This window comes from Megalops cyprinoides, chromosome 20 (assembly GCF_013368585.1).
Source record: "Megalops cyprinoides isolate fMegCyp1 chromosome 20, fMegCyp1.pri, whole genome shotgun sequence".
NCBI classification, from domain to species: Eukaryota; Metazoa; Chordata; class Actinopteri; order Elopiformes; family Megalopidae; genus Megalops; species Megalops cyprinoides.
This window is the reverse complement of record NC_050602.1, coordinates 12,875,283-12,889,096: the sequence shown is the minus strand read 5'-3', so window position 1 is coordinate 12,889,096 and position 13,814 is coordinate 12,875,283. Positions and strand designations below refer to the sequence as shown.

At 39.9% G+C, this 13,814-nt stretch overlaps 2 protein-coding genes across 2 annotated transcripts; both read left to right on the top strand.

The window, feature by feature from the left end:
- The first annotated feature begins 182 nt into the window (after nt 1-182).
- On the top strand, nt 183-3,858 carry fbxo36b (F-box protein 36b). Its single transcript, XM_036554936.1, has 4 exons — nt 183-278; nt 2,844-2,952; nt 3,280-3,452; nt 3,682-3,858. Exons 1-4 carry the CDS (start codon nt 183-185, stop codon nt 3,856-3,858), a joined length of 555 nt encoding a protein of 184 aa, XP_036410829.1.
- Nucleotides 3,859-7,065: 3,207 nt separating this feature from the next.
- Nucleotides 7,066-12,666, top strand: LOC118796104 (olfactory receptor 13F1). The gene is made up of 2 exons (XM_036554935.1): nt 7,066-7,114; nt 11,708-12,666. Exons 1-2 carry the CDS (start codon nt 7,066-7,068, stop codon nt 12,664-12,666), a joined length of 1,008 nt encoding a protein of 335 aa, XP_036410828.1.
- Nucleotides 12,667-13,814: the final 1,148 nt, after the last annotated feature.

The following is a 13,814-nucleotide window of genomic DNA, read 5'->3' as shown; positions in this document are numbered from 1 at the left end:
GACTTGCTTTTGATGTATTTTCTACTAATTGTTAATTATATGATAATATTAAATTTAATTTATTGCGAATATTTTATTTTTTGCTAGATTTAAACAAATGATTGTAAAAATGTATTGCTTTCCGCTGAAAAATAGTGGTCCGTTGTACTGACCGTTGTCATGGTAACTCAAAAGCGTCAAAAATGGCGTCTCTGCTCGGAGAAGTATTATTTGAAGTTAGTGGCCAAGGTGCTGCACCCAACAAAGACTTTTACCAGTTTGTAATAACAAAGACTGAAGTAAGTAACGTTAACGTATTTTAAAAACCCCAGATAACTAGTTATTGGAACCGGTTCATTTAAAGTAGATACTACCTCTAATGTCAATAACGTTACCCAAGCTTGCTAACCAGCTAACTTTGATTTCTTCAGCTGACTTTGACTTCAAGCGGAATAATTCGAAAAAATGTTTTTAGATGACAAGCTATGTATGTTGCAAGGGAATAGGAAGGAGGCTTTTGCCAATAGGCATTGATTCAACAGAGATAGCGTATTGCGTAGTGTTCAGCAAATCTAATATTTTCCTTTAAATACAGATAATTGGCTTGCTTCTTTTATACAAAAATAGCAGTCTTTGATTTAACTCAGTTGCGCAGAATCACCGGCGGCCAGATAGCTACCGTTGGCTTTCTAACGTCTATGGTGTGTGTGTGTGTTTGTTGGGGGGATGGTATTTAACTAATGTTGAATCCTCATTTTATGATATCAGCAGTTCATTCTGCAAAGACGTGTAATTTCACCTCTGGATAGCAACAAAGCTATTCTGCTTATAATATTGCTCAATAAAATGGTCGGTTAAGTTAGAATATACGCTTTGGAATATTTTGTATAATTAAAAATTGTTTGTCTGCATTTCCATGGGATTATTCTTTGTAGCGTGTAATGAAATGAATATACTTTCTAAATTTTGCCTCTGCCTATTGTAATCCCATGCATCAAATCACGTATAATGGCTAAGACATCAAGAACATAACGAATCACCATTATGTATACCTGATTTTCAATAAACAGGCAAAAAGACAAACACTTTCTTTACAAATGTTACCCTGCTATAGTGTTGCAGTTGTGGACAACTTGTGAAGACAGTCAGCAAGCTATGAATGTATTGTACTTAAGAAAAACTAGATAGAAAATGTCATAATGTGCAAGAAGTTGGGTTGTCTGCTGACGACCATAAAGCAGGACTTAAAGCAATCCTCAAGGGGAGGGTCAGACTGACATAAATGCTGAGTGTTGTATATTTGAAAAAGTAATGAGCAGAAACATGGATGCAAGAAGTTATTAAAATATAACATGATAACACATTTAAGGCGTGACATGTTTTACTTACTTTACTGCACTTTATATTTGACTGTTCCAGTTCCAGTTCATTTATTTACTGTTATAAAACCTGACTAAAATTATTCCCATCGATCCAATACCTTTCATATCTGAAAACACAGGCTAAATTTCGGTGGTTAATTTTTCTGCAAATGTACTGGGTTGCTTTTCTATTTATGATCAAAGGCACATTGATAATTAAACTGGATGAATCAGAAACATGGAGTCTATTGTGTTACAGTATCCCTCTACAGAGAATTGGTTGCGCTCAAATAATGAAAATGTATGCAAAGCTTTCCAGATGAAAACAAATAATAATAATAAAAAAAAAACTGTAGACTGTAGTGTTACAGGTTTTTACAGCATTAGATGCTAATAGAAAAATCTCAAGTGTTAACCTTAAGATATGAGTTATATTTTGACAAAACCATATTTTAAGGATTGAGTGTTATGGCTTGAATGATTCAAATTCTTGGAACCAAGATGAAAAGATGTGGTTTTGTCTCCATGAGAAGATGGTGAGCAATTGTCTAGCTCGCTTGTTACAGGAAATGCATTTCATTACTAATAAAGAGGGCACCACAACAGACCAGATTAATTTAATGTAAAGAGATAACAGAACAGGGCCCTGGGAAACTTGTGTAGAGAGTGAGAGTTTGAAAGAGAGCCTCTCTGATGGCCATATTCATTAATTCCTTTGTAAACTTGTTTATAAATTTGTGTGATCTCATGGGGCTACACTTTCATGTTCAAAGATGTTCTGATTTTTCAATATGCGTATGACTAAAAGGTTTTATTATCAACACTGATATATTGTCTCCAAACTACACATTGTTGATAGAAATAGCTGAAACTCTCTTACGTCATAAGAAAAAATCTAATAAAGGCTTCAAGCCAGTGCCACCTGTGTAAATGATGGAGCTGTCAAAGAGAAAGAAAAAATCTTTGCTCCTGGATTGAAATGGAGATAATTATGTGCAACAAAATACTCTGCTGCTTTAAGAGCAAAATCATTGCCTCTTTGGGGGTTAAAAGGTAAGTCAAGGCAGCTTCTCATCTTTGAGACCTTTTGTACTGCAGTGAATGTAGCCAGTTGCTGAGATACCGCTGAAACGTGTCTATGGAAACCAGAAAAAGAAGAGATGCTAGTGGAATTTTGTTCCTGTTTATTTCAATGGATATGAACATTAAAGAAGAATCAAAGTAGTGTATATGATTATTTTTGGACTACCATAGTTACAAAAGGTGCATGGGAGGGTGTCAGCATCTGTTAAGTTTTTTTGATTCCCCCACTGCATTCTTGTTTTCTAAAACCTACATTTAGTCTCTCTGACACTGTTAATACCTTGTTGGATTTGTTTGAATAGTTAGTCTTACAATTGCTGTTGTTAATTAACAACAGCAACATGAAATGCATGGGTCACAGAAGAGGTGTCCTGGTAATTCGCTCCTTACGTGCATTCTGTTTATCCCTGATCTGTGCAGGTGATCTGGAGATGGTGGAAGATTTCTTTGCGTAGTGAATACCGGACAACGCGGCCAGGAGAAATGAAGCAGCCTCACATATACTACCTACACGACAATCAGCTTCAGCGTAAGAGGAGCTCCTCTTAAAAGCCTGTAGGACAGGGGCAGGTGACCCTGGTGTGCCACAGTCCTGTTGGTTTTACAGGCCTTCCTAGAGCACATGATTGCCCAGTCTATAGATTGATCTGCTTTAGTAATTAAAGGGTCAGACACAAAAAAAGGAATAATTTCCAGCGCTTCAGGACCAGGGTTGCCTATCCTCAACCTATTGTAACCCTTTTTTTCATTTGTTCTTAATGAGCATATCAGTATGATGTATGACAAATAAGTGAACCATTTGAGAGCATGGCATGTGAGTGAAGCAGCAGGTGTGGAATGATGCGGTGTTTTCCAGACCAGGTGAAAGTGGTGTTTGGCCCCCACACCCTGCAGTACTCCAAGGATCTGTGTGAGGGAAATTTTGACTACTTGGTGCGCCTGCCTGACCGCCTGATACTGCGTATCCTTAGCCTCCTGGAGCTGGAGGACGTGGAAAAGCTCAGAAACACCTCGCAAAAGCTCCGTCGGGTGAGCACCCCGCGAAGACTTCCTCTTTCCTCTCCTCTCAGCTTGCGAATAGGGACTCTGGCATTTCATGTAGCAGTGACAAATCAGGGTGCAATTGCTAAGTAAGATGGTCACTAAGGAATATGAATGCCTCTGGGTAAAATGAATTTCTTTTTTCCGTGTGTGTGTGTGTGTGTGTGTGTGTGTTTGTGTGTGTTTGTCTGTCTGTGTGCATGTGTATACATTCCAGCTGTGTGATTCAGATGAGTCCTGGGAGCAGCGGGTCAGAGCTTATTGCGACACAGTTACTGCAGAGATGGAGTCAGTAGCTAAAGATGTGGGCTGGAGGAACATGTTCTTCACCAACAAGCTGCAGCTGCAGAAGCAGATCAGCAGAAGGAGGCTGAAGCAGGAGAGTGCAGGCTGAGTGGATGCAGACATCGTGTGAGGAGGCCCCCTCCTTCCAAACCCTCACACCTGAGCTGAGGTGGTCAGTTGAGTGCGGGGTTGGGTAGGTTTGCTTGGCAGTGTTTTTTGTCTTTGCCAACAATGATTTATGTGTGTTTTGTGGAGACAAATCGTTATTATCCCTTTAAGGTCATTACTTGATTTTTTTTTAATGCGTTGAGATTTGTTTTAATAACAACAATTTTTGTATTTTTTTAAGTTGTAATGGACTTTGCTTACATGTCAATGTAATTTAGAACATTTGATCGAAAAACAATCCTTTAATGCAACACATTTCATTCTTACATGCAAATGTATGTGTTCTCAGTTTTTTATGCAAACCACATTTTGTCTGTATTAAACATTGATGTTCAATAATTAAAAGTGTTTTTAAATAAAATGTCTTCTTTTATTTCCATTTTGCATAATAAATGTTCTGCCATTCATGTGAGTGGATTCTGAATGATGGGAAGCAGAGTTTAATGCACCCTCTTGTCCATTGAGGACAGGTGATGAGCCTTAGTCTCACTGGCGTCTGACTTCTAATTTTTCTTCTCATTGCTTTCTTTAGATGCTTACAAACATCTGATGCTATGTTGTGTTGTCACATAACTTCACTAAGAAATTGTACTTGAAGTGAGCCACATGTCATACTTCAGAAAAGGGTCTGAGTAACAAGTTTGTGTAACTTTTGAAAATGCGAGAAAGTGAGTACATTGCTAAATAAATGAATGTTGTTTGTGTTTGTGGATCAATTTCATTGAAATCATTTTAATTTAGACATAGTGTACTAGTATCTGTATACAGCTTTGTAGTTTGAGTAATAAATGAATGAAATTGCACCCATTTTTCAGTAAGGCTTATATGTGTGAGTTTGTTTAACATGTTTAACATGTTTTGAAATGTTTAACATGTTCATGAAAAAACAATAAGTATTATTTAATGTGTCTCTACACAATAAGCACTGCCCAGTGGAATTCACCACATTAACTCTACAATGAAAAATTAAATCCAATCCAAATGAATTCTGTAAGTAAATAATTTAATCTGTAATTAAACATTTTTTTTAACTTTTAAGTAACATGAATGATATACACCAGAAGAACAATAAATGAATAAAAACCAAGATAGCTCATAATTCTGCATGCACCATAATAATCTGTAGAGATCTAATTTAGGTTATTGTATGCAGCAGAATTATGAGCTATCTTGGTTTTTATTCATTTATTGTTATGCGCAGATGAAAAATTAATTTCCAAAGATGCTAACAAAAATTACACAGTGGGACACCATGTTTACTCAGAATCGACATAAATATATATATATATATATATTTTTTTTTTCCCCATGCCTTTTTATAAATAATTTGTGCGCAAGAAGGTTAATTATGTCGCCATTGGAGAGGTACGTGACTCATTCGGACCTGTTGCTCAGTCTTCTGTTTAACAGTGGTATGAGTGTACGTAAGTGTCTTTCATAGATATGTCACATCCTTCAGTGTCTGCAGGGACGTTCTTAAACTGATAATAAGGCTTAATCAGCGGGGTATTTTACATGCTAATATGGCTTTGAAAGGATGTGGATTAAAGGAACAGACTGAAATGAAGCCATGCTTTTATTTGCCCGGATCTAACATTAAGGCGGGTGCTTGTGTGAGGTTCAGCAGATGTAAACACACTGGAGTGTAAAATGACGAGGTGTTGATTGTGGTGGGGTGGGTGTTATTTTGCATTTGGACGCTAGGGACATGTGCTTACCAATATTTGAGCGAACTCGTTCGCATTATCTTTGGAGTGAAGTCATATTACATAATTCCAATGTCCCCTCGTTTGTTGTGTCCCTACCAATGTTGAGACCAAAACTATGCCCTTGGTAGTGAGGTGTGATAAAGATGGGAGAAACTAACAACATGTCGTTAATTTAAAAAAATGTATTCTGCTCTATATTAGTATACATTATATAAAAAATAAACAACAAGGAGAATCATAAGCGCTGAAGTGATTTCATGCGCAGGAACAGGCACAATTGCATTGCATTGGCACAAAAGCAGCACCTGTCGAGCATGAAGCAAACCAGTGACATGTGACTAATCTAGGATTTCAGCAGTGCTCGTAATAAGACAATTGATACACAGTTGGTGCAAATTCAACAATTAACAGACACCATACAAGGAGTAACACTGACAAAAACAAAATAAGAAGGAAACTGTTACAATATTAGGATGTGCTGGCGCATGTAATTCGCTTAGGCCTACCAGAAAAGGAAAATGTTCTGAGACACTTGGAGAATGTTCTGCAAACTTGATGATTCTCATGGTTGAATACACTTTGCAGTGTTTCACTTCTTGATACCTTTGTCATATCTTGTACCGCTGGGAGTCAAGTTCATGTTTATAACAAGGTCCTCTGATTTATATATAAAGTGAGTCTGTGGACCAGGTACCTCTTCTTGTGATTTAAAAACAGTTGTAATCTGTTGCTGCCTTAGACCCATGAATATTTTTGAGTACTCTATTAAATGCATTTTAACGTGTAATTGTGTGCGAAAAAGTAATGTGAGACGTGAATATTTGACTATTTTCTCCACTGCCGTTAGTGGAGTAAAACTTATTTTCATGCTGCAGCCTCTTTTCCATCAATGGATATACTCCAAAGCAGCTCGTTAGCACATTCAGAAGCTAATTTAGTCCCCGGTGGGCGAGGGGGCAGATGTGCGCTCACCTTTGGCCGTCAGGTTTCCTTAGTAAACTGCGAGACCCGATCTCCGAATGCAGAGTGAACGACTGCTGGGTATGCATCGCGCTGAAACTGAAGAGCACTTTCTGAGGTCCGTTTTACACAGCTAAATAAATGTGATAATGAAAAGAGCCCCCCGCCTCCACTCCCAAAGTCGCTGCTTCTGCAGCGTGTTGAATATGCTCGCAGGTAACACACCTCCGGTCAGATGGACTCCATGCATAAATACAGAATCATCTGCTGCCAGGAGACAACTGAGGGTCATAAGAGCAGCATAAAGGTAGTTCCCTCTTCCAACGCAACGGCAGTGAGAGAAAGAGAGGCTCACAGAGTGAGAGGTTGACTGAGTGCAGCAGACAGAGAGAGAGAGAAACGGGGAGATTTCACATTTGAAAAGAGCCCAGGCTTTATACGGCTGCAGTCACAAATTGTGCTCCGCTCACGGCTAACCGATGACCAGCTCGACACACAGTGTGGACGTACCGGGAGTGTTACAAACAGGTAAGCTCTTGGTTTTCCTGTACTTCATTTCAGATCATTTTCATTAGAACAAAGAGATGGTGGTCTGAACTAGTCATCTTTTTGTTTTTGTGCTGTTGTTAATATGTTTATGTGAAGTCAACAAGTGTACCACTAGTGAAGTGAAGATAATATCACATTAGATGCAATTGTGTAAAAATATATCAGTTGAAAATATGGGTGATCCTAACTTTAACCGATAGACTTGTTCATCTCACAGAAGAGGCAATTAGTCAAAAGGTGATAATGTTAAAGCCTCCACTATTTCACACCCCAGGTGACCTTTGGGGTGTGGTTGGAAAGCCTTACTCATAAAACAATATATAATAAATTGTCTGATTGGCACCAGCAACATGCAATAGTTGCATCAGCATAGAGTACATCTGACCTAAAAATAGCTGTAAGCATACAAGCATGCCAAGTAATTCATGCATACAAACAATTCAGTCACCATATTTAAGTTATAGTGTAGAGCCTTTTTTGAGGGTTTTGGAGCCAAGGTTCCGTCTGCATAGGTGGGTCTTCGCTGCTGTTGTGGGAAGCTCATTCCATGACATTGTGGTCATAACAGACAGGAGATGTGACTGGGATTTGTGACGCTGTAGAGGGAGGGGCAGCCAGGTGTGCCTAGGATGCCCAGTGGAGTGGTCTGGCCAGTGTGTGTGCTATGTCAACACGAGGAAAGGAATAGAGGAAGCATTATGTGCCTTTCCTTTGGAATAGTGGCTGTGCAGTGTGTGTGAGGAAGTGTAGGCTACATTCTAGTGTAATTTGTCAGCACATAGATAGCAATGCATTGAATGACTAATCTCTTTTTGGAAACGTGTGTGTAATGACTAATGGAAATATATGTGTACATACGACTACCTTCGCATATATGTACACTTAAAGCATTTTTGTAAAAAACATGTTTTTGTAGGATACTGTATATGTGACAAGATTAATGTGAAGATTGATTTGTGGAAGACTTGTCAAGCAACTTTACACTAAGCCATCTACACACACACACACGCACACACACACAGAGTGAACGAAATGAATCATAGAAGAATGTATAGAATGGGACTCATAGCGATGTAATTGTACACTCATGGTGGTGGGGGAAAAGTTTAGTTGTGTGCAAATGTAAATCCATGATCCATGTAAATATCCAAAAGATGCAGTGCTGAAGGGGACATCAACATACTATGGGCAGTCATGGTGACATATGGATAAGAGGCATAATTGACTTGTGTTACAGTGATTCATGTATTAAAGGATGTAACCATGAAGAACTTTTAGCTTATATGCCATAGCTGCCGTACATATGCAAAATATGCAATTTCATCAATGCCATGATAGTTGAGAGAGAATTGGCTTTGCCATTGTGCTGTATAGCTACCATAACAAACTGTTATTTTATTGGTTATAACAGTCATTTATCTTCAGAGGTCCTCTTTGGTGTCTTAGTGGCAGGAGATGGAGCTGCAGCTCAGACATACATTTTACAGTATGTATGTGTGTATGTAGTGATGAAAGGACATACGAAACCTCTGTCTCAGAAAAGCTAAATGCTTCTAGTGCCCTCAGGCCACATAACCTGATCATATAGCACTTCAACAGGGAATTGCTTACTCATAACAACATCACAAACATAAATAACCATACCATAAATAACAATGCTTTCTGCAGAGCCGTATGACTGTCATTGTCAAGGCTGGTTCAGATATACATGTGTATCACCTAGTGTTTTTTTAAGGGTCAGCAAATGCCATATACAGTGACTTGATTATTCTCCACAGCCACATGGTGTCTTTGGCACAAAAACTGTCTTATCCATATTTTTGTATGAGTTTTAAACATATAAAATGAGTTTAATCATTAATAATCATAATCATTAATTCAGAACATCATAACATTATAACAGCAACAATAAAGACTAACAAAGACTCTTAAGTCAGAAGTTCTCCTTGTCCAACAAGCAAATGTATTCATCAAAGGGGTGTCCAAGTGTAATTTGTTGACAACAAATGCATTGTAACACAGTTATTCTGTATCTATTGATGATACTCCATTTGCCGCTGCATCAGTTGCCAGCAAGGATGTTTGATTTTACTGGAAGAAAGCTGACACCAATCCAGTATGAAAAGCTGCTCTTGAATATGGAGCGTGGGATGGAATTACCTCTCCTGCTGGGGACTGGGGATAGACAGGAGCAAGACTGAGGAGATCAATGTCTATTTCATCTGAAGCTTTAAGAAAAAATAACCAGGCATGATAACATAAATCATTTCAAGACAGCCACCTCAATGTGCCTTGAGGGGTCATATTGTGATATTAAAAGCACAGACTTATTGCAGTGAATACTTTATATCAAGTATCCAATAATTTCTGATTCACTGGACAGAGGAATGCAATGTTCTGATGTTAGACCAAGCGACAGTTAAAAATGAGACAGAGACTTCTATGACCAAGTGCTCTAAATTGTACGTTAAGGAACAACCTGAAAGTACATTATGTTCTGGAGCTTTCTATCATTTTAAGATTCTGTGGCATATGTAAGCACCAAATTATTGCAGTGGAGGAAAATGTGAAATGACTTCTTTTCAGAAGATAATTCTCCACCCATACGCTTGGCTACACATTGTAGTCTGGAAGTGTCCTGTCTTTATTTCCAGTCATTGAAGCAAATCTCTGGCTCTTAAGATACCTAAGGAAACAGAATTGTGCATCAATCATATGTTAAGTTTGAAATACAAAGTGGAGCCTTACGGTACCACCTAGAGGCCATGTGAAACAGCTAGCTTATGCTCCGTGACAAGATTGGTGAAGTAACTATCTTTTAACATTTGTGGTGAAGTGATTAAAGAAACAGCTTGGTCTAAAGAATTTATTGCATAGGATAGCAAGTGGTGATACAGTACCAGTCAAAAGTTTGGTCACACCTGATTACGTACATGTTTCTTATTATCTTTAAGACATTTTGATCTAAGGACTCAGGCTTAAATGCTTGACATGTGTTTCTTAGGCATCAGCTCCACTTTTTATATTTGTCTATGTATGAATTTCTTTCCACACAAACAAAAAACATAATTTTAACAATTATTTTGGTCTATTTTGTAGACTCTAAAATATAAGAGTTTTTATTTGTTTAACACTTTTTGATCACTGCATAATTTCATTTGTGTTATAGTTTGATATCTTTATTATTATTATAAAATGTCAAAAACAGTAAAAATAAAGAAAAATCCTGGTATGAGTAGGTGTGCCCAAACTTTTGACTGATCCTCTAAGCAAAAGAAAATTTTACAGTTCTGATTTTCACTTATACATAATACCATGCATTTATACCACTAAATAATTAGGACTCTACATAGGAGAGTCCTGGATGAGAAGTCGAACATGTTATTATAGACCATACATACATAGGCTAAACTGAAAATTAATTGATCATTGTATTAAGAAATAATATTCATAGATGGTAAACAGTCCAAAATAAAAAGTCGTACCATTTATTACTGATATATATCTCATCTTCTCCAAGTTTCATATTTGCACATTAAGATCCAGATTACACTACAGTTTTTGTGGTCAATTCAGTCAGTTGCCAGTTGTGGTCATGTATTACCTCAGTGTCATATAACACAGACCTAACATCTAGTTTTTATTTAGCATGGCTGTATCTCCCCATTATCAGCCCCCAGCACTGTGTATATTCAGTCAGGTCCACAAGACTCCACTGAGCTTTGCTGTGAAGCTCGATCCTATGTTAACTGCAACTCAACACAGCAAATGCAACATCAATCCCAATTTGTGTTAAAAAAGAGTTTTCACCAATATTTTACATTTCACTCAATATTATTCACAATCTCATCATGAGACCCTTTTTTATCCGTTTGTTAAGTTTATTTAGCGCTTTTAAAAAAATGTAATTCCCCTAATGTAGTAGTAAGTTAATTTCAGAGCTATCAGTTCACTATCAGTTCTCCCTTAAGATTTCCAGCAAACCTGGCCTTAAATCGTCTAATTTCACCCTCATTGTAATCCTACTGTGACACAAGCAGAATGTAAAAGCAAAGTACTTTGCCTTAGGCTGATCGACAGACATTACTTTAACTAACTCACTGAACTATGCAGTAGATGTCATCCATACACCCAGTTCCAGCATCAATACCCTTTACAGAACCACAAGTGTAAGGGCCTGAATGGTCAACAGCAACAGGATTTTAGAATGAAGACCAATCCCCTAAAAGTGAGGCTTTTGAAACATAGTATCTGTTCCATTATATTACATTGCATTACATTCATGATCTTGTTCAGAGCGTTTTCCAACACAAAAAGAACAGAAGTGTATCCATTAAAGCTGAATGAGCAGCAGTGTCAGACCAAGCGCACAACACTCCCAGACCAGTGACTGTGAGCATAACACCATTCAAGCCCTACCACAAGTTAACTTGTGCAACCTGACTCGACAAGGGAAGCCAAGTGTACTGCCATATTGTACATCAGTCACTAGATCACAGAGTCCAAAACGCATCGCAATACTACACCTCCTGTGGATCGGAGTCTCAGTGCAGTGTGTCTCTCCTGCCCCAGGGGTCGCGAATGTGTCCAGCGGGAGAGACGGAGACGCCCAGCTGATGAACGCGGTGAAGGCATGTGTCCACTCCGCGGGCTTCCTCGCCACCAGCGTCTTCAGCTACTTCATTGTGGTGACGGTGTGCGGCACGGCGGAGCTGCGTCAGAACCTGCGCTATGTCCTACTCTGCCATCACTGCAGCTGCATCGCCGCCTTCAACGCTGCGGGCGGGCTGATCCACACCCTCCGCACGCTCCGCCTCCCCGCGCCCCGCATCCTCTGCTGGGTGCTGTTCGACCTGCAGGTGGCGCTGGCGCGCAGCCTGGTCATCACGCTTACCCTGATGGCGCTCGACACGTGCCTGTCGGTCTGCTGGCCGCTGCGCTACCCGGCGCTGGTGCACGGCGCGAAGCGCAGGGTGATGCTGGTCACCTGGGTGCTGGCGCTGCTCAGCCCGGTCATGTTCACGGTGCTGGCGTGCGCAGAGGCACCGAGGGGCTACCTCACGGAGCCGGACCCGGACTGCCCCACGGCGCTGGAGGGGTTAATCCCGCGGATCAGCGCCCTGGCCTTCCTGGCCCTCCTCACCTCCCTCATCCTCCTCAGCTACGCGCTCATCTACTGGGAGGGCCGCAGGGCGGGCCACTTCTCCCGCTCCAACTCCAGGGGGCGCCGCACCATCCTGATCCACGGCCTGCAGATCAGCCTGCACATCCTGCCCGGCATGGTCATCATCTCCCGGCTGAGGAAGAGCACGACGGCTGCGCTGGCAAACTTCATGCTCTTCTCCCTGGCTCAGGCTCTGAGCCCCATCGTCTACGGCCTGCGGTCCCGCGAGATCCGCGCCCAGCTGCCCCGCTTCCTCCCCCGCTGGACCCGTGTCTGCTGGCGGGGCAACGCCACGGAGCACGCCAGCGCCCGCGACGCCACCATGCTGAGTGAGGAGGAGATGGGCATGACGAACGGGTGCAGATGACCGCGCAACATGCTGCAGCCTGAGCCAGAGAGAGCATTTATCTACCGACCTCAAATAGATAGACTTTTGGAAGAGAAAATCTGTTCCGTACTGCAGTTACCATTTTTTTCCTTTGCTGAGGGTCCGCCCTCTTCGACTGTTACACAGCACACTGAAATTCTGTTCTGCTAATGCTGTAGCATAACTGTTAAATATGAAGTTCAAGATATCCAACTCACAAAACATCACACTCTGATGTAGTTTCAGATGGAAGATTTGATAGATTTGGAGAAGAGCTCTTCAGCAGAGATAATTACTGCCCTTTAAGAGAGAATTTTTCAAATCAGTTTAAACCTGGAGAGTTTTTTAAGCCAATTCAATCGAAGTGTGGTCGTTTTTGTGTCATCTGTACTAACTGCATTACCCAGAATGTCTTTAGTCTGAGGGGAGCCCAGGAGCTCAGTGAGCATTTCATCTCACTGCCTTAAAATTCCATATGCGCATCGGAATACAACTTGAAAATGCAGCAGAATGTGATAAAATACATCATATATGACAATGACATATATGACAATTTCTAATGCATTATATGGCACGCATGCTTTGAAGTATACATTGTAAAATATATATTTCATGGTTAACACAGCTGTTTTTAATCTGCTTTCTGCTTTGTTAATCCGATACTGTTTTGTTCTATTACAAGTACCATTGCCAAACAGCCAAATGAGTGTGTATCTGCACATATGTGCACTTATTTGTGTGTATGCATGTGTCTGCAGCCAAGAATGTCAAACATGTCAGCATAATTATTTTTTTATGGATACATCATTAGATTTGATGAGATTTTTTTTTTTATCATTCTCACTGATGTGCTTGAATGATGCAACAAACTTATATTTTCACAATAAAAAGCTTTAAATGTTTTTTAGTTGTACAAAGTGCTCAAGTACTTGGACATAATGTCCTGTGGTCAAAGATGCTCTTTTTGGCACTAGTAGTGAATATTGGACTTTCATTTTTGTGATAGCTCTGTGTGTCTATGTAACATGGATTGTGACAGTTTGGATGTGTGTGATGTGAATTAAAGTCTGAGGAGAAATTATGTTTTGCCTGGTAAGATCATGGCAGACAAGTTGATCACATGATCTTTTGTCAGCAGGAAAAGGGAA